General features: G+C 50.3%; 1 protein-coding gene across 4 annotated transcripts in view; it reads left to right on the top strand.

Annotated features, from left to right (window-relative positions):
• Nucleotides 1-23,159, top strand: part of ASTN2 (astrotactin 2) — a 323,200-nt gene that overhangs the window by 286,731 nt on the left and 13,310 nt on the right. For all 4 annotated transcript variants that reach the window (XM_039720164.1, XM_039720165.1, XM_039720167.1 and 1 more), the window contains one exon: nt 6,451-6,592. In XM_039720164.1, coding sequence (XP_039576098.1) covers nt 6,451-6,592 — 142 coding nt within the window. The remainder of the gene's footprint in view (nt 1-6,450; nt 6,593-23,159) is intronic.

Genomic DNA, 23,159 nt, shown 5'->3' with positions numbered 1-23,159 from the left:
GAGAGATTCCTGATGGATGTGTCTTTGAGAAAAACCATGACAAAGAAATTATTTCTGAGGCTACAGGGTTTTGGGGTGTGGGATTTAGGCTCCCATCTAACATGAGAGGCTGGTGTGCATGGATGCTCCCAGAATGTGGGCAGAAAATTTTTAGTAATAACTGGGCCTTTTTTTATTTCTTTTATAATCTGACAAGCCATGGAGGGAAGGAGGTTTTGACATCATTCCACCAGGATCAGTAGGGATGGTTTGCTTTTAATGATCTAGGCAGCGAGACAGACCATCTGCTGATGTAAATCGGAACAGCTCCGTCGCCTGAAGTTATGTTACACTAATTTAAATCAGCCCATCATTTCCAAGACAAACCAACCACCTATCACTACCTTCCCCCACTGATTGCCAGATCCACAGCACATTAAACCCAGGTACAACCTCACGGTGGAGGAACCACCCTGCAAAACTGTGCTCCACATCTACTCATCCAAAAACCTGGTGCAAGCCTTCTGCTCACAGCCCTCCTCTGACCCTCCCTTCCTTCAAGGGAAAGCCCAGGAGAAGAGGAGGGTGAGGCAAGGACCCCCAAAAGGTGACAGACTTGGAGGGCCGAGCATGCCATTTGTTTCCTCATTTCAGAAACCAAAACCTGGCAAGGGGAAGTGGAGTAAGGTCTCTTTTTCCATCTGCTGCGCTGGCATTGCTCTGGAGGTCACTGCTGGGGACGGAGGTCCTCGCTGGGCCCCATCTGCCTTCTCTTGGCTCCCTCATTTATGCCCACTTGGGCCTCTGACATTCTACTCTGTTTTTCTTTCCTTGAAAATGGATCGGGAATTGGGAGCCGCTGCGCAGGAACGCGCCTGTTCCCCATTACAGCTCCACCGGGGCTGTAACACGATCGTGCCTGCTCCATACCCACACAGATATTTATTTATCCATACAGCCTTTCTCCTTGTTTTCATTAAGTTAGGCAGAAAAGGTTAATCTTTCTTCTGCTAAAGCTTCAAAACCAACCAAACTAAATAAAATATGATTTCTTTCATTTCTTTTTTAAAGGACACTCTCTCTCTCTCTCTTTTTTTTTTTTCCCCCCTAAGTACCAGAATGAGGTCACAGTCAGAGATGCCACAAGAGTAAATTGAAAACAGGTTGAAAAAAAGCAAAGGGGAGAAAGACAGGGAGAAAAATCCACAATCAGGGGAAAGCGCCTGGTAATGTTGCAGGGTTGGTTTCATCCAACCCAGTAAAGAAGCTGTCAAGACAGAGACATTGGTGCCTTCCTACTTTCCCCTTTGTGCTCTTTCTAGGAATCTTGAAGGTGAATGGCAGCAGGGAGGTCTTCTCTCGTCTTAATTTCCACTTTGGTTTGCAGCGCCTGGGTTTTCTCCATGCTGCTCTTGGCACAGGCACATGGGCTGAAGGTGTGGGAACGCCTGTGAGGGTCCCAGAGCTTCCTTTTGCTCCTCGAGCCTCCTGGAGGCTGCTGGCCTCGCTCTCTTGTTTAGTCTGGTTGAACTCAGCGCCGTAGCTCGCCCTGTCCTCGGTGGGATGGTTGATAGGTGATTCATCCAGCCTGCTGTCCGCAACTGCAGGGCGCTGGCACGGCCGCAGTGGAAGGACTGAGGCAGACTGAGGCTGCTGGATGCTGTGTGCGAGCGGTCTGAGCCTGCTCCCAGCCATTTTCATTCCTCAGCCCCCGTTCCTGCCTGTCTGAGCCTCCTGCCATGAGAAATGTGCTCTCTGGAGAGAACACTGCCAGCTCACCCTTGCAGATGAGGCAGCTGAGCTGGGGATGTCCTCCTCCTTCTCCTCCTTCTCCTCCTTCTCCTCCTTCTCCTCCTTCTCCTCCTTCTCCTCCAGAGATGGAGTTGAGTTCCTGGATGGTTATCCCAGTGGGATGACCCCTGGCTATGCCTGCTGTGGCCAGGAGATGTCTGCAAAGCTTCCCAGAATGGGAACCCCTCTGCAAGCTCCAAGTTTGCTGTTATTTTTCTCTGTTTTAAGGAGAGCCACACCACCAGAGTCAGTGTAAAAGATGCTTAGAAAGCAAAAAAGGAGGAGATTTGCCAAACTGCACAGCCATGCCTGTGGATGAGGACAAGGCAGTAGGAAGGGGAGAGAAGGAAATGCCAGCTGGAGGGAGCTGCATCTTCCTGACAGTTAGTAGTAGAGCAGAGATGGATTTTCAAAAGCTGCCTGGGAAGTGGATGGTTTGGGGTAGATCAGCCCTGGGAAGGCATGGAAATGAGGGAGAAAAAAGTCTTTCAAGGATATTAACTCCTTGCACTTAGGAGTGTCGGCATCCCATTGCTGAGCACAGCTGCCCCATAATTTGTAGTCAATGAGCAGCAAGTGACATTTTTTGCTCTATGCACAGCATTTTCCATAGTGATATTGAGCTCTGTTCTGGGTTTTTTACTACTGAGAAGTGAACACAGGTGAGGCACCGGCATCCTCATAGGAGCCAGTTATTTGTCCTTGATATCTGTAACAGCTTATTGCTTTATTTAGTATGACATCAATTATTTATTACTATTAATGAAGGACACAGATGTCTGTCTGGTCAATAAAATATCTCCTACTCCACAGAGATGATCTACTTAGCTATCATTTACTCTGCAGAGAACCTTTGGATTCTTTCTGAAATTTAATAACACAAGCAAAGATACTCAGGCAGTCTAGAAGGTTTGTGCTTCAGGGCTGCTTTGGGAGGCTGAAATCCTTCTTTATATTTGCTGGCGGGATGTGTCCGAACACAAGTCCAGATGGGAAAAAGAAGCCCCTTTGCTTTCCATCACGAGCTACTTATCCATGTAATCCCTTTTATAAAGTGATCAAACTTCTTCCTAAAAGACGGCTGGGTTATTTGCCCTTTGCAGGAATAGACCAACCATTTATCCATGTCCAATTTACATCCTCTTGCCATTACTGTCCATTAACTTAACTATTGCTTTTCCATCTGAGTGCCTGCCCTGTTGATGTGTTCACAGTCATGTGTCTCTATCTTTTTTTCCCCTGTTTTTTTAGGGAATTTGGGCTTTTTGTTCTTTCCCTGTGAAATATTCTCTCCTTTTCCTCTGCCTTGGTCTTGAGCACAGTTGAGGAATGCTGTGCACTTAGTCCTCATGTGGCCTCATGCAGCTGGGTCAGTGTTCTCCTGTTGCTACATGATCCCAGGATAATTTTTTCTTGGTAGGGCAACATTACTGGTCAATCAAGTAGCCCAAGTGTCCAAAGGCAGGTTGGAGAGGGCTTGGAGAAACTTAGTCTAATGGAAGGTCCCTGCCTGTGGTTGGGGGTGAGGTAAAAGGGGATGACCTTTCTTGTCCTTTCCAATCCAAACCATTCTCAGATTTATGATAATTCTCTCACCATTCCACCAAAAGCAGCTGTTGCTGTTGCTTTAGCTCTGTTCCACTGACAAAGTCCCAGTCTAAATCTAGGGAATAATTTGTTTTCTGCTCCTAAAGAAAGCTTAGGAAATTTCATTCCAGCTGCTCTCAGAACACTGAGGACTGAAGGGTCTCTGCCTTCTCTTTTGTGAGATGAACAAATACAGTCTCTGTGTGCTCTGCTTTGCCCAGGGGAGAGCATGGAACAGCAGCTCCCTGCACTGGCTACAGACTGACAGCTCTGGGTAGCTGCCTTGTCCCCAGGGTGTCCCTTCCCTGTCTTTGCTCCATGGTCTGTGCAGTGGCACCAGCAGTGATCTCACTGCTGCTTGTTCAGGTACAGAAAAACTCCCAGTCTTCGGGCTGAGGTTCCAGCACCTTTGTTGGTATCTATTTTGCTGTTTTCATAATAATCTCCTTGATTTGCAGAGCCAACAAGAGGGGGAGAGTTCCCCAGAGGCTCAGGACTGAGCAAAAAGCACCCTCTTGCTTTGTGGATTTTATTGCAAGGGTTTTGGCTCAATCCAAGTGGACACCCTGTTGGCAGACCCTGCAATCTTCATTTCCTCCTGTGCAGGGGAACAGAAATGCACTCGACTCCCTGAGCAGGTCTGATCCATGGCAAACCAGACCACTGTGGGAAGCAGCTGCTGCTGTGTGCCAGGGCAGTGCTCCCTGCCAGCCTGTTCTCTCAAAACTACCCAGAAAGACCATGGAAGATGAGCTTTCAGATGTTAGTGCGTGTCCTAGAGAAAGTTAGCTCTGCAGTTTTTGTCATAGAATGGTCTGTGTTGGAAAGGACCTGAAAGATCATCTCGTTCCAGCCACCCTGCCTTGGGCCTGTCCTGCCCTTCCACCAGACCAGGTTGCTCCAAGCCCCCGTCCAACCTGGCCTTAATACATTCTTTGATTCACTGGTTGCACATGACATTTTCCATTTCATTTTCAGTCTCCTGCAAGTCTGGTTCCACCCTCTCCCTGTCTCAGCCCATCCCCTCTCTTGTGCTCCCTGGCACAGATATCCTGGCTGATCCTACCTGGGGGCTGCCCAGTCCAAATCTTGGACTCCAAGTCCCCTTAACCTCGCCCAGCTCTCACTGCAGTCTCTGCCCAGATATTTTCTTTCCTAGCCCTCATCAGCTGCTTAGAGGAAGATGTGAGATCCCACAGCATTCATCCATGGGATGATCTGTCCCCCCGTGAAGCTTCTTCCTGGTCAGAAGGGAAGTTGCTTGAAGTTAGAAGAGCCTTAAAGCCCTTTGCTCTACTTCAACAACACATGCTGGTCTTTGTTGGTGATTCATCAGGTTTGTAAGTCATGGCAGAGTCTGTTCTCAATGACTCCTGGTGACAGGGAGTTCCCCAATCCAGCCCAATGTTGCAGGAAAAGGGATGGAAATGAAAATTGGAAATGAGTAATAGGGGTTTGTTTGTTTGCTTAAACCATAAACCCAGAGCTGAGGGACTTGTTGAAGGCTGGGCAGCGCTCGTGACTTCCAGGCAGGGATTTTCCTGCTGCCAACCCAACCTGCCTGTTGAGTTGTGTTGGGATTTGGGACAGACCTGCGTCCAGGAGCTGGGCTGAGCTAGAGACACTGGTGACAGAGCTGCCTGAAAAAGTTTGGAAAGAACAAGTCGTGCTGGGAGCATTAAAATGAATAATTAAGGCTTGGATTCCTTCAGGGAGGAAAAGAATTTATTGCTGCTCTTTTCTCTAGCCAAGGGGGATATTTGTTACTGAGTTGTGTGTTTCGAGACAAGACGCAAATGTGGTTTAGGGGGCTGGGGATGAGGGGATTTTTTCTCCTACCTGGATAATTCAGCTTCACAGTGGGATGTTCTGGGCTGGTTATACCACTGGCTTGTTCCTTGGGGTCTGTACCAAGAACTGGTGCTTCATTTCAGTACTCCTCAGTCGCTTTTGCCTTTGGAAAAACAAAAGTGCTGAGAAGGGAATTCTCCTCCTCCCTCCGCTGCGATGTCTTGACATTTCCACATGCACAAGGTACCTGGCACAGCAATCTGGGCCCAGCTTGGCTTACACCAGCACAGCTATCACCTACAGCAGCCTTGCTCCGATTCCCACCGCTGGGAATAGGACACAGCCTGGGCAGATGCTCTGTCTTATTTTCCTCCTTGGTACCTCAGGCTTTCAGTTACACCAGTGTGAAATGGGAATTAAATGCAATGAGCTCTAACCAATAGACAGGCTGCCCACTGCGAGGAGACAGGTTGCACAGCAGTGGACAGTCATGCCCAAAAACCTTAATAAATGGAGCATTTTCAGTTTCAGCTGGGTCATGATCTAAGTGTTTAACAGGCTTTATAAAATAGAAGACTAAAAAGAAAGGTTTTTCCATATTTTTAATTAGTGGGGTTTTTTCTTCAAATGCTTATAAGAAAGCAAGTGTTCTTGAACACTACTGAAGGAGATCCAGTCAGAGCTCCAGGAGCTGGCAGAGTGCAGATGAAAGAGAATGCAAAGCTACTGACTGTCATAAAATTTAAAAAAAACAACCAAAAAACAAAACAAACAACAACAACAACAACCAAACAAACAAAAAAACAAAACCAAAAAAAGTCACATTGAGAGCAATTCCACCCAAGCACTAAAAATATTTTTTTCCTGCTAGTCCAACATGGCAGGTAATGTTTGGAAAAGACCATGCTTTGTTTAAGAGCTGGACACACAGTAAGGACAGGAGATTCCTGTTTAGCCAGGCTTCCAGATCTCCTGTAGCCCACCTCTGGATGGTGGTTCTGCCTGCAGAGTCTGCAGTGAGGCCACAAATCCCCTCTGTGCTGTGATTGCAGCTGGCTATGCAATGATTTAGCCCTGGCCCCCATTCCTGCTACAGGTGGCCCAGGTGTGTTTCCTACTTGCTTTGTCCATAGGTGACATTCTCCATACAGACTTGGGACGTTCCACAGCCACAGCCAGCTGGATGGAGTTTGTTCATTGTGTGTCCTACATAGAGATGTTCCTACAGTGATTTTTAAGTGGTCAGCAGTAATTCTACACCTGTATTGATGCTCTGGTCTCGCTCCTCTCTTTGCTCTGCAGGAGAATCCTTGAGCTTTGCAGATGATTTGCTCTCTGGCCTGGCAACCTCCTGTGTGGCAGCGGGTCGGAGCCACGGAGATGTCCCTGAAACCAGCCTCTATTCAGTCATTTTCAAGTGCCTGGAACCAGATGGTCTGTACAAGTAAGGAGAGACACGTGGGGAGCTGCTGGGGGCAAGGAGGGATCTGCAATCCTGTTATTGAATTGTTAATCACCTTTTTGGTCAGCACTGTGTTACACCAGACACGGGCCAAATGGCCAGACTCTTCCTGTTGCTTTGGGTGTTACACACAGCTGGTGAAATGGAAAACCAGTGTCTGCCAGCACAGTGCTGGAGGCACTGGAAGTCCATGGGACACTCCAGGATAACAGCTACTTTCAGCATTTTGGGTTTCCAGGTCCATGCCTGGTGGACAGTGTTGTCTCTGATGGATGAACCAAGCTGATGTGGTCAGATTGGAGCAAGTTGCCAAGTGCCTGGTGGGATGAAATAGATGTCAAAAGCGTGACACGTTTTTATAAGTTGCTGTTTCCCTTAGCAGGATATATTTGAGATCAGAGAGACCCCAAATCCTTCTTCCCACTGCCCACATATTGTGGATACTTCACTCTTCTGAGATACTTTTTGGGGGTTGAATTTTCTGTTTGAATCTTGTGGATTCATGAGTTTCCAGAGCAAAGGGATAATATCGAGAACTGAATTTTAACTTCTTCAGAAACATTTGGACAGGGTCTGGTCTTTCCAATCTGGCTCATTAGCCAGGGCATCCTCTGTCTTGAGAGGGATATCAGGAGTCAGATCAGTAAGAGAGGAAAAATAGAGCAAAGAGGCAAGGAGACAGAGGAGAGACAGAGTAAGCAAGAGAGAAACACCCAGGGCTTAATGTCAGAGTGACTGCAATAATTAAAACACATTTTGTAGTGAGTAATGAAACTTTTTATGGGACCACAAAAGCATTTAAAGTGAGAGCTGGCAAATAGTCTGTCAGCAAGAACTTTTTAAGACCTTGATTAATACTTTCCCTCCACCGCCCCCCAGTTAAGTATGTTGACAGCCTCCAAAGCCTTTATTGCACATCCCTGGAGCAGGGCTGTCTCCAGGAGTGGTCTCCAAGTGATACCTCTTGCCATTTAATACTATCTGATATTTTCTTGTTAAATATCTATAATGCATAAATATAATTATTTATATATCTGGAGACTGGGCTGCTCTGAAAAGGTGCCAGGGAGAGACTGGAGCAACCACAGAGCTTGCTAATAACCCAACGCCCATAAAACTGGCCCGTTGTGAGCTCTCAGCTCCCAGCTGCCAGGGGCACTGGGAGAGGGAAGAGCCACTGGTTTTGATGGAGGCTGCTGCTGTGGTGAGCACACAGAGCTGGGAGCCAGCAGGTCTGGCTCTTGGGCAGCCTGGGCTGCCAAGTCATCTTCCCCATCTGCCAGGCAGGGGGAATTGCACTCACCCATCCCTTTAGGGGCTCTGTGATCGAATTCCTGGTGTCTGCAAAGGGCTGGGAGAGCCTTGGGTGGAAGGCAGAGGGCTTTGTCCAGGGTTTTGTCATCCCTGTGGTCAAAGCCAGTCCTCTGCTTCCCAGCCCCAAGGCACATTGCCATGGAGGTACCAGCAGAGCTGGCAGTGCCCTGTGCCCTGGGTGTGGCTCCTGCTGTGTGCGTGCCCCTGGGCAAGGGACAGCAGCTTTTGTGGGGGCTGCAGACAGCCAGCAGGCAGCATCCCCTGGCACCAGGGAGCTCTGGAGCTTGTCCTGTGTGGGGACAGGCCCCAGGGTGACGCACAGCTCTGGCTCTGTCCCACAGCTGATGCTCAGCAGGGCTTGGCTCTGCGCTCCCGGGGCGGTGCACACAGCGCACATGGACAGACACATGTTTGTGTGGGCACCTCTGGGGCACAGACCCACCTTCCTGGGCACCCAGAAAGATTGCATGTGGGCACGCCACAGCACCCCCTCCTCGCTGGCTGCTGCTGCCTGCCCGAGCACGTGGCGCAGATCAATAACCCCCTGCTCCACCTTGGCATGAGCTGCTGTGGGTCCTGCCTGCCCAACACACACCCACTTGCTGCAACCTGGGCTCTGCCCAGCGTGTTTACTGAGCATTCTCAGATACACAGGCACCCCCATTACATATTCCTCTGCTCAGATGTCCACACGGTTGCAACACAGCGTGAAGAAAGCCAGAGCAGTGAAATGTGAGGCTAACGCTGCTCTGCGCCCGCACAGACAGAACAACAACACAAACACGGGCACGGGGTCATTTCTGAAATTGAATTTCTTCTGCTTGTTTCATTCGTTTCTGTGGGAAAATAGCTATCTATAATAGCTCTGGGCTGGGTATAATACTGATTATAGCCACTCGCAGGGCTCTGTGCTGTTCTCTAGGCTGGGAGGTAAGCACACAGTCTGCAGCCTCAGAGCTCTTCAAAAACAAATCATTTGCTTCTGCAGTAGTCTGAGGGTATCACATAACCCTAGCAAGGGGACTGGGAGGTCATGGAAGTCTCTTCTGCCCCGTAAATGTGTTGAACATCCTGTCCTTTTCTTCTGTAGTACCTACAGCAATTACACTCTGCTGTGGACCATTCATTTGGAGTACTACCAGCCGGAGATCAAAGCTGAGCTGGAATATGAAAACAAACCCAAAAAAATGTTCTACAAGCAAACAAATAAACAAAGTCTGATTGATTCCTTTGCTTTTAAGACTTCTGTAATTCCAAAACATAAATGAACAAAAGGAGAACTAATTTCTTTGTCCTTTTCAGTCTGAGGAAAATATGTTGCCTGTCAGCCCTTTTCTTCCCCTTGCCTTTAACACAGTGGGGCTAAGATGCCAGTCCCTGCATAGAGGGTTTTCCAGGGTGAGTAGATCATGTCAACAAAGACACATGCTCCAAAGCCTCGTGTACACGTGTGGGCACCCTTGCCAGTGTGTCACACACGGGTGCCCATCCATGGAGATCCATGCTGCATTCCTGGGAATGTACTCCCAGGGACCTATGCATGGGTACTGAGGATGATCCGTGCAGACTGTTGAGTTTTGTTGCAGTTCTTAAAAAACAGAAATCATATTCTTGTGAAATGGAGAAGGTGTTGCTCTCCCCTGAGGTCAGCTGGACCAGAGCTGTCTGTCAAGCTTTCCCCCAGGTGGATCTGTAAGAGAATGAGGTGAGGAGGGCAGAGGGAGAGATGTCGATGTGTCTGTGAAGTGCTCACCTTGCATGGACCAGCCAGCCTGGACAGCAGCCAGTGCCACTCAGAGGGATGGTGTGGGAGCCTTGGGAGCACCAGACTTTGACAGGCAGCTTGTGATGAACCAAAAACAAAACAACAGTCAGGAGGAAGGGCTCTGGCTTGTCTCAGAGATCAAACACAGCTTGGAGTACCCAAACCCATCCAGTCTGTTCACTGTGGAGGCAGGAGCTTCCCCTGGGCACCCCACAGCCTCCCTGAGCCTTCATCCCAGCTCATCCATCTCAGCTCTCACCCTATTGCTCAGGAAGTGCCTGGGGATGCCTCATGGCTGAGCTCTACCTGCTTGGCTACCAGAAGGCAGCTTTGCCAGCCCGGCACGTTTGCTTCAGATACTTGGGGACACACCAAGTAACCCTCAGCCAAAAAGAGAAATTCTGGAAAGGGAAATGAAAACCCTCTGCAGCTCCTCAATGGAGCTGCAGTGCAAACACACCAACCTCTTCCCTGCACCACAGATACTATAATTATAGATTAGATTAAATCCCAATGTTTCACTTTATTTACATTCCTGACCTAGCCTATTCATTTCCAGTGTTTGTGCCAAGAATCAGCACAAAATTTACTGGAAATAATATGGAAGTCATCAGGATTCCTTCCAGAGCCTTTCCTTGGAGTGTGTTCATGTGCTGTGAAGAAGCCTTTACATTCCCTTTGCTGGCTCAGATGGGGTTTCCCCAGGGTGATCATGAACCAGCCCAAAGGCTCTGGGAGAGCACGTTTCAGGGGTGTTGGAAAGGTGGAAACCTCTTCCTAGGGGTTGAAGATTCAGGACTGCTGTTGGAGGGGAGGGGATTCAGTCAGAGCTCAGAATGACAACACGAGGCTCCCATCTGCAGCCAGGACCCACCAGGTCCTGCCCAGGCAGTGTCACCCTCTGTAGGGTCTGCAGGCCATCAACAGCATGGCCAGGCTCAGCTTGGGATAACATGGAACATCCCTTTTTTGGTGAGCTTAAGGAAAAAGGCAGGGGTGTGGAGCAGGGAGAGCCCATCAGAGCGTGGAGAGGCTGCAATCCCACAGGCTGAACGTGCTGAAGGAGCTGGCCTGGAGTGAGGCTGATTAATGCAGAGTGACCTCTGCTGTGTGCATAGCTGGGATAAAAAGTGGGACGGAAAACCCTTGGTGCTCAAGAGTGTGTTAATGCTGGCAGCAGTCTCCTGCTCCTTATATGATGCTAATTGTTGTTGTTGGTCTTTCGTCAGGAAGACACGTGGATGAGCACTGGAGCAATCAGAGGCAGATCCCAAATAGCTCCGTGGCATGGGTTAAAACACATCTGTTACAGCCCTTGGCCAGGTCCCCTGTGTGCACAGGAGCTGTGCTGCTTCACTGAATCCACCTCTCCCGTTCCACGTGCTCTCCAGCTTCCCAAAGCTGAGTGGGGCAGGGCTGTAGTTTCTCCTCAGGCATTCCTTGGTTACAGAAGCTCAAACAAGGCAAGTCAGGAGCTGATTTTGTTAAATCCTTAGCATGTACTCCAAATGCAGGCTCATACTTTCTCAGCACTTTGGGGTTGTGGAAGAACCAGGCTGCCCAAGCACTGGCTCAGGTGTGTGGTTTTTTTTTTTTGCTGAAGTGAGTCCAGCACAGAGCCCTCTGGGCTCACCTGGGCTGTGTGTGGATCTCTGGCTTGCAGGGGGTTTGCTCCATGGAAGATGGGCTGTGCAGGGAGGTCAGGGGCTCAGCAGAAGGGTGCAATCTCTGCACTCATTTCCATGAAGACCCATTTATGGAGGTGGGTTGGGCTCCTGCTGAGGCTCCAGCATCAGGACGATACACATCTAAAAACCACAGAGAAGACATTCATGTTTTCCTCATGGCCTGTCAAGCTCTTCCCAACTTTACCACTTACTTTGTTGAGTGATTTAAAGAGATCATTTTGTCTCACTTCTGTCATCATCTGTTTACCTGTCCCCTTTAAAAACTCGGGTTTTAATCTCTCTCGTGCTGTCTTTGTGTCCAGCCTGGCCTGGCTGGCTCAGATCAAGGCCTCCAGGTGCTGCTGTAGTGTTGCTATGCTATTTGCCATTACCTTTCTAAAGGTTGTGTTTGAATCAGCATTTTCCTTCTGATCTGTCTCTACCACCAGTACTCAACCACCTGGGACAGATGTGGAGTCAGGAGATGCCTTTCTCTGACCTCAGTAGAACCTTTTTCTTTAGTATCTGCCAAGTTTATGGGTATCTCACACCTTTTTGCTGAAAGACTGGGTTTTCCTTCCCAAATTCTCTGTTTCTGCTCACACCTCTTGTCACACAGAGCAACAGAACAGCTTTTGCTGTCTCCCCTGTCTGTCCCCTCTCTGCCCCTTCCTCAGGACAATCAGACTGAAACAACATTTTTGGTTTTGTCCCTAAAAACTGCCAGCATCTAAATCCCAGACCTCTCTGGGTCCAGGCCCATCCACAGTGTCCCTCTGGAGGTGGCTGGAGGAAGGCTGACAGTGGTGTGGCGAGGAAAAGGAAGGAGGAGGAGGAGGCATGGAGGGGTTATTTTGTGGGGTATTGCAGCTGGGGGAGTGTGCCAATATAAGATTCTTCCTGGGAATGGCAGTGGGGTGGAGAGGAAGATTTTGTCCTCTTTGCCTGTTGGTAGACAAATGGATGTTTACAATTCCACCTTTTTCCCATCAGCAATCCCATATCACCAACTCCTTTTAGTCACAGAACTTGGAGAGTTTTCTTATTCCTGACTGTGTGGAAACCTAATGCTGCTCCACGTCCAAGTCTTATCTCACAGACTAATGGGAGAGGGAGTGCAAGAGCTGTGATATAAATATCAACACGGGCCTAGCTGGCTTTGATTTGCTCTAAGCCAGCCAAACCTGCATCGTGCTACTGCCTTGGAGCCATTTGTTTTGTTCATCAGGTCTCCATGGTGCAGAGCACCCTCATCCTGAAGGCTGGAAAGCTCAGGGCCATGTTGGTTTGGTTCTTCCAGCACAGTCTGGACACACTCCAGTTACAGGACAAAAGGAACACAGGACACATCCTGCTTTTTTAATCTTGCATAGAAGAAGGGTGTAAGGAGAAGACAAATGTCCTTGTTGGCCAAGGACAAGGACACACCTAGCAAGGGCAACTGGAAGGGAGAGGTGTGACATGCCTGGAGCTCCTCAGTGATCTAGAGCTGAGCAAAGGTGAGGGCTGGCCATGCTCACATTTCACAGAAGTCCCGCTTCAGGAGAACACTTAGGAGAGTTGCTTTTTGGATCAGGTGGTTAAGAGATGTTCCCTGCAAAGAATTGTATTCTCTTCTTAACTTCCTTGTGCAGACTGGGGACCCAGGTATCTGAGAGTGGAAAGTTTTACAGCTGCCCTGCACCCATAGCAGCTCAAGCTAGTATTTCCAGACAACTCAATATTTGGGCTTATTCAAGCTTTAAAGAGTGGCCAAAAGCAGCACAATTCTGTCTACAAACATGCCCTAGGAAGGATGTGACCAGCTCCTGTGCTGCCAGGTGTTCAGTCACTACTGAACCCACAGGTCTTATCGGAACCCAAACTATCCCCACAGCCCAGGGGTCAATCAGCTCAGACAGACTCTGGGTGGGACCCCAGGTCCCCAAAGGTGGAGATATTTGACAGTGATACTTCTCTGATTAAAAGGATAAGTCACAAGATAATCCTACCTGCCCATCTTTTTGTCCACTCTCAAAAGCAAAGTTTGGATGCCATGAGCTACAAGTTCTGTTCCAGCTCAGCCCAGCAATGTGAATTTCTCTCACATATGGCTGCAAGTCCATAAAAATAGTTAAACTTTATTTTTTGTTTCATTTTTCCAAAGGACACCTGCAGCATATCCCAGCCCATCCTTTTCTTGTAACAACAGCACAGAGAGTCCTTCACCAGCCTTGTCTCCCAGAGAACACTTTGTTATTTTCATTTTCCTTTTGTTTGTGTGTTATTTATTAAAAAAAACCAAAAGTCTTTTAATCTCCAACTTGTGTAGAACACTACATCAGTAAGCACCCACCTCCTGATCATGCCAAAGTTGAGTTTATCAGCACAAAGTGACCACTCCAGCTCTGCCACCCCTTCTCCCCCTCAGGGCCATGGCTCTTTCCCAGAGAAACAGGGAGTTTCTGCAGGGAGTTTGTCACAGGAGAGCTGCAGGCAATGGAGCCCCTGCCCAGATCTCAAATGGCCTTTAATTTATTCCTTGGGGTTTGGGTTGTTTCCCCCCTGCCTGTGTTTGCAAAAGTAGCCAGTAAATTGAGACATCTCCCTTTTGGGAGCATCATGTTCAAGGCTTCACCATCAGAGCCACGGCTCCTGTTGGCTTCAGCTGAATTTGTGACATAGTTAAACAGGCATGCAAAAAGTAACCTCAAAGTAGCTGCTTCTTCTTGAGTTTTCCACCTGTAAAACATATATTAAAACTGAACCACACCCATTGCTGGGCTCCAATACAGTGAGGAGATCCATAGAAAAATGAGAGAAAAAGGCGAGGAGCATCTCTGCTGGGCTGCAGAGATGGCAACCACGTGGGGAGGTGGGGCTTGCTGTGGGTGATGCTCTGTGCTGAGCTGTGGCCCGTTGGTCTCTGCTTGGTCACCCCCATCTGCTGCCACTGCCAAGGATATTTCCTTGGAGTACCTTCAGAGCAATTGCTCCCACCACACGTGCCCCCATTGCTCCTGGTCACCTCTCACACACACACACTTGCTTCCTTCATCAGGAATGAGACAAATTTGATTACACAGCAATATGGTTTCTGTTATGAGGAGGGGAAAAAAATACCCTGGCTTTCCCTAAAAACCCTTGGAGCCAAAGCTTATATCATGATGTAAATTTTCTAAAAAAAAAAAAGAGGTAGGGTCTGTGGGGTGCTGGTGGTTCAAGGGATGGTGGATGGAGGGGTCAGTAGGGTCCTGTTTTCACTGGATGGAGCTGGGTGTGTAGACACTGCTTTGGCAGGATGGGTGTGAAGGGAGCTCAAAGCTGGGTCAGAGGGACATGTCCCAATAGCTTGTCCCAACACCTGGGCAGTGAGCTTGCCATCTTGCCACAGCTCTGGGCTGTCATACCCCTGGATCAGGGTCTGTTGCTTGTCTTCCATCTTTTCTCCTCTTGATTTTTGCCAGGGAAACTCCAGGGCAGCCCATGGCAGCAGCAACCTGAGCTAGGTCTGGGGTGTGCCAGTTTTCTCCTTCCCTCTGAGCATCTCCCACTGCTCTGCAGCTACAGGATTGGCCTCCCCTCCTAATCTCATTGCACAACCTCAAACAGAAGGGCTGGGATGCTTTCATGTTTTCCTTCCCTCTGGTTTGCATCATTGCAACATGCCAGTCTTCCAGCCTTTCTGGGCAGGGTCTGTGGGGATGTGTCCTGCACACCCCAGTTTCTCACATGGGGCAGGGGATGCTGGGGAGGGCTGGTTGGTCTCCAGGACACCCACCCCAGGCTGCTGGGGAAACCTCTCAGACAAAGCAACTGAAACCAAAATATTTCTTCAGTGTCTGGACACGTCACTGCTGATGTAAGGGGAAGGATTTCAAACTATTTCAGCTGCCACAAGTTGTACTCTTGGCCCTGCATTGCGGGGTGGTCTTGGCCCCTTGTGCCCCTCCCCTCTGGGTCTGAGGGCTTTGTTAAGTTGGTGGATGTTTTGTGGTGTTGCATCCCCATGGGCGCTGCCCTCCTGAGGACACAGAGGTGGATGGATCAGGAGCAGGGTGCCCCTCATCCATCCTCATCCATTTCTGTCCATGCTCTTTATAGCTTTGGACCTGGCACTGCGACATCTCACTTTGCTGAGGGTCTGTCCCATACCACAGCAGGTACTTTAGTGCTACCCAACAGCCCCATAAACACACCAATGATCCCATAACCCTACTCCATAGCCCTCAGGCAAAATCATGGCCAGATCCTGCTGTAAGTAGCCTTTGGGTGTGCAGGTGAATTTAGAGGTGGAGCAGTGTGGGATCGTGTGGCTGCTTTGACCCACCCTGGCAGGTGAAGCAAACTGATAAACTCTGGGCTTTCTGCATTGTTGCAGCTGAGCACACAGAGAGCAGATGTCCCAAACGCTGCTGAAGCCCAGCAAAGTGCTGCACCTGGAGTCCCCCTTGTCAGTGCCCCTTGTACCTCCCTTGCCAGGCAGCAGCTTGCAGTGACCCCTGTGGCTTTTCCATTACCTATCCAAACCCTCCTGATCCCTGCTTCACCCCAGTGAAGAAGAGCTCCAGGAGAGCCACCCCACCCCACAGCATGAAGCCCACCCCATAGAATGAAGCCCATGGGATGAAGCCCACCCCACAGCATGAAGCCCACCTGCATCACCCCACACACAGCTCCCGAGCTCTTCCAGGCCACCTCCAGCGCCGGGCTCTGTCCCTGCCTCGTACCTGCTGCCCTGCCGCAAGCTAAATTGTTTTCCAAGTGGAAACTTGAGTTGAAGGATTAACTCCACAAGAGTCTTTCCGTGCAATGCACCAGGATTAAATATTTATGTTGGCAGAAAGCATGTAATGGGCAGCTCCAGATCAGAGATAATGAAATTGAGGTGTGTGGAGAAAGCAGGGGGAGGCAGGGGCTTGCAGGAGCAGGCGGGAGAGGGACCCAAGTGTGTTGTAGTATGCGTGCCTGGGCGATTACTTTTGGTTTTATTAATACCCCACCTGTTTGTGGGGGAGCCCCAGCCCCATTGCTGGGAGCTCTGCAGCACACAAGGGAGCACAGAAATCAGCCATTCCCATTCCTTGTGTGCACACCAGTGTCAGGTAGGAGGAATTGTCACCCAGGCTTTCACTTAGAGCTACCTGAAGTGAGGGGGGGCATGCACTGTTCTGGAGGAGGTGGCTGGGTGGGGGAAGTAGGGATGAGACCCTCTCTGTGTCATCTGCAAATGATGCACAATCCTAAATCATTAATAGCAGTGATATAGGATCCCTGGCTCTTCCAGACCACTGCAGTCAAGGTTATTTACTGGTGACTGTATCATATCAGGCAGCAATGTGGTTTGGATTAGAGGGAGGGTTCCTGATCAGGTCAGGAGAAGGCTCATGGCAGCAACCACAGCATGAGCAGGAAGGTCCATGAGAGAATCCATAGTGATGTTAGGGAAGAGCCCTGCCAGGATAGGCAGCAGGGGAGCACACAGAACGTGGCAAAGGAGAGGTGATGCAGGAGGGAAGACCTTCCTCTGCTTTAGGAGGAAAACAAGGAGTACATGCAATGGCAAAAGCTGCTGCTCTTTCTCAACTCATCATTTTTATGAGACAACAACATCTCCCTCTTTCCACCCAACAACAAATAGCGCAGGAGGCGGCACAAGGGGGTGGGAGTCCCACGCGGGGCCGTGGGACCCCGGCCAGTCCCCAGTCCCCAGGGAGGTATGAAACCAGGCATGAATGGAGTGTTAGGGGAGAATGGAAATCCACTGGCTCCCAGGCCGGCTCTCCTGCGGGGGGTCCCTTGCTCACGATGACAGCGCTGCCTCTCATAAACACGCATTTCCTCATCCCCATTTGTTTCTCTCTCTTGTGCAATCTCTTGTACCAGACGGGAATGGGAGTGAGTCCCACTGGTACGTGAATGTGTTACAAAAAACCTTCCCACCCTGCCACCAACGAAGTACTGAGAAAGAACAACAGGGTTTAAAAGGAAAAAAAAAATAGAGAAAGAAAAAGAAAGATGGGGCAGCTGGATGGATTTGCTACTGGCCATGACTTATTGTTCTGAGTGTAAACTCAAGGGCATGGCTGTGCTGGTAGGTTGCAGCATCAACCAGCACTCAGAAGCCCCACTGCACTTGGTGCTCTGCATCCCTTTGGGAAATGGATGCTTCTTCCCCAAATAATTTTCCTGGGTGGAAAACTTGTGACAAAAATAGAGGCAAACTAACTTGACTGAGATCACATGGTGCTGAAATCAACAGATATCCCAGCTCCAGCCTGCCCAACACCATTCCTTGTGCTGGGTTGTTTCACTTGGGGTGTGTGAGCAGCATTGCTGCTGCCAGTCCCTGGGCATGGACCAGGCACCAGGCTGCCCTTCCCAATCCAGACTGCTCGGACAGAGCACACCTGGGGTGAGGTGTGACACTGAAGTGTGGAAACAAGGGCAAGTCCCCCCATCAAACACATCTCCTGGACTGGTGGTGGAGGTTTAGAAGGTCTCCTGGACCTGGGCTGCTGGAGCAGGGATGGAGGATCAGCTGTAGCTGCAGAGGAAGAAAACTGCAGGGAGTTACAATCCTTTCCCTTTCCCTGCAGAGCGAAAAACAAGGGAAGAAACCTGCAGGGAGCGATGCCTCTGGAGCAGCATTTGCAGGAGAGCAGGGCTGGCTCCACACCTCTGGAAGCCCAAATACAGTCACTGACAAGGGGCTCTCCCATGGCACAGGACAGAGGGTCTCCACTCCTGGCTTCTGGGGTAGCAGGGCTCTGGCTCTGAGCCAGTTGTCTGTACAACCATCATTTCAATAAAGAAATGATTAAAAGAGGGTGGGGAGGGGGGGAAAGAAAACCCCAAAACATCTGTTTTACTTCAAATCAGGGAAGATTCCATTGCTTGCAAGGAATGTGTAAATCACGCCGGGCTGGGAGATGTGCATAACCCTGCCTGAAAGCTCCTCTGCACTTCAAACGAATTCTAACATGCTTACTGGGATTTTGTTTTTATTATTTGTTTTGGGCCCCCCTGCCCCCCTATCCTGCCCTCCACCCTCTCTGTCTGCCTGCTGGACCTGTGAGAATCTCCTGCTCATTGCCAGTTCCTTGCCCTATGCCCCTGGATTTGGGGGCCTTGGGGCACAGGGACAGTGGGCACTGCAGATCTGGCTGGCATCCTTCTGGCTGGCACACAGCATCCCTGCCTGCCACCATCTCCGTGCCAACACTGAGGCCATTGCAGGGCCTCATTGGCTGCCCTTGAGCTCCCAGAGCCCAGCTGGAGTTTGTCTCTTTGGGATCCTGCCTGGGGTGCTCAGAGGGTGCCCCTCTCCCGTGTGCGTTATTGCTGGGCTTTGTTTCACACTGCTGCCTGTGCAAGGTGAAGCCAGGGCTGGCCAGCAGTGCTGGGTACAAACACAGTGGAGACAGATCAAGAGCTCTGCCCTCAGGGGTGCACAGCCACCTCCCTGTGCCAGTTCACTAAGGTGACTGTCCCTCAGGCCCAGGACCAGCTCTGCTCCCTGCAGACAGTGCAGCCCTTGCCTTTCTTCTGAAAGCAGGGGGCCCTACTGTGGTGCCTTTTATAAGAACAGTCAGCCATCAACTTGCTTGCCGTGGACCACCCACTGTTCCTCAGATGACACTGCCCTTTGAAGTCACTACCAGCCCGGGCTGGATTTCAACCAGCAGTCCAGATGGAAGCCAAGCCCCCAGGAGAATGAGAACAAGCCCTACCAAGGGGATCTCAGGAGTAGCATGCTGTGGAGTGTCTGGTTCTTGTTTAGAGGGACTATGAGGTTGGGAGGGGCAAAGATTTCCCAATTTGCCAGGGGTCACAACCTTCCTCTCGCCCATGTCCCCAGGGCCGGTGATGGCCAAGCTCTGCAGAGTGTTGGTAGGTTGAGCAGCAGGGATGGTTAGCTGTGAACATTCCCATTGTGGAGTTCCCTGCAGGGGTCCAGGGTTTTGCTTGTCTCTCCTTTCTCCTTGGCACATCTGGAGGAAGAGTATTCATTCTCTCTCCTTCTGAATATTTATTCTCTCTTTCCTGCTCATCCCCTGCAGCCAGCCACAGCCACCCTGAGCACTGCTGTCTCTTCACAGAGGAGGATGGCAGCCATCCCATAAGTGGCCCAAGGAAGGTACTAAAGGGATGTGTCACTCTGGGATAACCCACCTGGCACACAGCACCAATGCTGTGAGATGAGGCTGAAATCCACCCACCCACAGATCACTGCAAAGACAAGCAAAACCTCCCCTAAAAGCAAAACTTACCCTCCAAGTCCCAGCCTCGGCAAAGCTGGGCCTGGGGGCTGTGGGGTCTCTGTGGCTGAGGGAACAGGGCTGGGTGTCCCAAACTGATGGGGACAGCAGCAGGTGTTGCACAGGAGGAAGAGAGGATGCAGGTGCTGCCAGGGAATACCCTGCCCTGAGGAGCTGGGGGGATTGATGCACATTGCAGTGCCCTTGCAAAGGCTGTGGCAGGCCCTCAGGGACACGTGGGATGCAGAGCCTGAGGAAAGCCCTCCTTTGCTGCACCAAGGGCAGCTCGATCCTTCTCCAGCTCTCACTGATGCTCTGTAGCCCGAGCAGGACCAGCCCCTCATTGGCAGCTTTGGGCACCAACCCAAGCTGTGGCACAGTAGGAATTGTTCCAGCAGCACAGGGAGTCAGAGGCAACTCATCTGACCTCTGTCCAAGGGCTTTGTTGGGTATTCCAGCAGAACAGGGACTCTGGAACTTCACAGACTAATGAGCTGCTGTTGCTTCACTGGAGACAAAAGCACCAGCCTGCAGTGGCTTATTATCACCTCCTTCTGGTTCTTCACTCCACCAAAGGATGTTACAATTCACATTCTGGCTAACATGGGACCTTCTGTGGCCTTTCCAGGCAGTGGGGGGAACACCTTGCCTCAAGCCCTGAGACAGATGGGGAATATTGGGAATAGCTGGGCCAGTTCTTACTGCGCAGCCTTTAGAAACACATCTGCAAATCTTCATCCTCACAGCCAGCAGGACGAAAGCAAGGACATTATGACTGCCAAGAAACACGGACCTCAAACACCCTCTCTCCATCCTCTCCAAAGCTGGTAATTCCATGATGATCCTGCTTCTTCTGCCATGGTTCTGCCTTCACAGCTGGGAGCCATCGCTATGGGACACCCTAGAATTCTGCTGGGGCATCTCCAAGCTAATTAAATCGTCCTTGCTCCTTGGAGAGTGCCTAGGAGCTAAAGCCCCAGGGTTGCGACATCAGCTGTGTTAATGTTATCTGGTGTCAGGGTGGCTGTTTTGGGTGTGTTGTCCTGCTGCCACGCCAAGGAGCTGCTCTCTCATCCACATCCCATCTCCATCAGGAGCTCCAAACTTCTCTCCAGAGAAGATTGCTCTGCTCTTCATTTTACAGAGGGATAAAGCTGCTCCTGGAAGGATGCACTCAGAGAGGGAGGGAAGTGGGAGTCATTATCTGCTTCTTGCAACAGCTGGCAAGGATCAGGGGGGACAAAGGAGGAGATCATAAGGCAGAGAAAAAGGCAAGGAGGGACAGTGGCTCTGTTGGAGCTCTCAGCCCCAGGGTGGTGATGAAGACACGCTGGGGAGGCAGCAGCCAGGAGGGTGGCAATGATCTTCCTGCACCTTCTGGATGAAGCCCTGGCCTGTCTGGCATTTTCCCCTCATTTCCAGTGAAACATGTTTTCACCTAAGGCAGTCTTGGCACCTCTGCTCACAAGGTGTCCGGCTGGCAGAGGGGCTCCCATGGAATCTTGGCCGTCCAACACAGGTATCATTCAGGAGCAGGGTTCTTGGGAACAGAAGGTGGCCTGTGTATCAAGGCTTCTTTCACAGCCATGGCAGTAATGGGAATCACTTCTCCGATGGGTTATTGACAGGGTTTTGAGGGAAATCTTGGGAAATTGAGATGCCGTGGTTGAGGCTTGGAAGGTGAATGCCCTGCTGGGCATTTCTTTGTCAGGGAGACAATAGATCCAGGCAGTAGCAAGGAGTGGTCAGGATTTTTAATTAATTTCTTTCTTTCTTTCCCCTTCACCCTTTGTTTGGATCCTGTTTAACAGGGATCTGAAACAAAAGGAGGTTGATTAAATGCTCAAAGGAGAGAGAGCTGAGCAAATCTGGATCACAGTTTGGCTCAGGTGCAGGGCAGATGCTACCAAGGGGTTGAGGGGACCAGCACCCAAACCTGCCTACTCCAGCTTTTGGCTCCCTGTGGCCTCACAGCTCAGAGGACAAGCCCAGGAGACTTGGGGCAGCAATGTGTGGGATGCTGTGACACCAAAGTGACACTGTCCCACACTGCTGCCCTGTAATTCATCAGCAATCGCTGACCCTGCCCTCCTCCCTGTGAGAAGCACTATGCTCTCCAGTCACTATTTTTGAGCATGCCATGGAATCTGCTGCAATTCAGGCAACCTTGCGATGTGGATAATCCCGGGTGACTTTCCCACGGTTGGCACAAAGCAAAAATGGACCCCAGGCTGTGCAAGGCTGTCCCCAGCCCCACAGCAGTTCCACCTGCCCTCACTGTCTCAGAAATGAAGTCTCCTCTGCCCTTTTCCCAAAGTCTTCCTGATCAAAGAGCTTCTTGCTGTGCAGAGCAGCCTGTGCCTTCCTCCAGTATTTGATGGGCACTGTTTTATCCTCTTCCAAAAGGCATCAGACACCTGAGGCTTGTCCTGGCAGGTACGTCTGACAACTGTGGTCTGGTTTTGTTGGGAGACATCTGTTGAAGGACAACGATTAGTCGGGCAACATTTGCTGTCCTGGGAAGAAAAAAAGTGTGAATTATGAGAAGAGTTTACTGACAGCCCCATGTATTGGTGCAATGGCAAGGTTTTGATACTCCAGTGTGGCACCAGTTGCTGCTAACCTGTTCCTCCATCGTGCTGATGGGAGCAGGTCACTGTCACAGATGGTTAAAGGCAGCTCAGTTATAAAAGGTCCTTTTCTTGGTTCGTAGAACAGTGAGGAGAGCTTTCTAAAAGATTTTTTTCAGGCTTGCACTGTCCAGTGTTTCCTTACCAAAGAAAAGCAGAGCTGGAACCAAAGACAATGAACAACAGAAGACACTTGTGGCAGTGCCAGCCCCAGGGAGATGGCACAAGAGTGACCACTGCCCTGTAAAGTTTTGCCCAAATCCCAGGCCTCCAGCAGGGCCTTTGGCAGGGATGCAGTGTGGTCAGTCCCCTGCCAGGACACTAGCCCTCCCCTGGCTCCAAGGACATGGGCATGGCATGAGCAAGCCCAAAGCCAGAGCCCAACAAATAGACCAAGAAATCCTCTGCTTCCCAAAGCCACCCCCTGCTAATTGTCTGCTCAGTGTTTGCTGCAGAGACTGGGGGGGGTTTGGTCTCATTTACCTCTCTTAATTTTTGCAAATCACAGAGTCGTCAATTAGCTCAGCTGCATTCCTGTGGCTTGTGTGGACCGGCTGCTTTTTATTTGATTTGCTTTCTTTTTAAATTCTAATGGTTTCTGAATTGGGAATGCTTGCACTAGACACAGACACCCCTTTCCATGACTGCTCAGGCAGCTGCTGGCAGGCAAGCCCCACTCCTGCTCCATGTTCCTCAATGGAAGTGGCTGGGAGGCTCTGCAGGGGATGTACAAGCCCACGGTGAGGAGACAGGAGTGGGTGGGTGGCTCCTGGACCACTCACAGCCCATGGCATGTGGCTGGGGATGGCACACCCAAAGCTCTGCTCCACTCTGCAGCACCTCATGGTTCCCACACTGCTCAAGAAGTGTCTTTTAGGGAAACTGTCTGTGTAATTTATGGATGCTTTTAGCTCCAGGAAATGCTGGGATGAA

Source organism: Passer montanus, unplaced genomic scaffold (genome assembly GCF_014805655.1).
Source record: "Passer montanus isolate IOZ18808 unplaced genomic scaffold, ASM1480565v1 scaffold43, whole genome shotgun sequence".
In the NCBI taxonomy this organism is placed as follows: Eukaryota; Metazoa; Chordata; class Aves; order Passeriformes; family Passeridae; genus Passer; species Passer montanus.
This window is presented reverse-complemented; position numbering and strand designations above follow the sequence as displayed.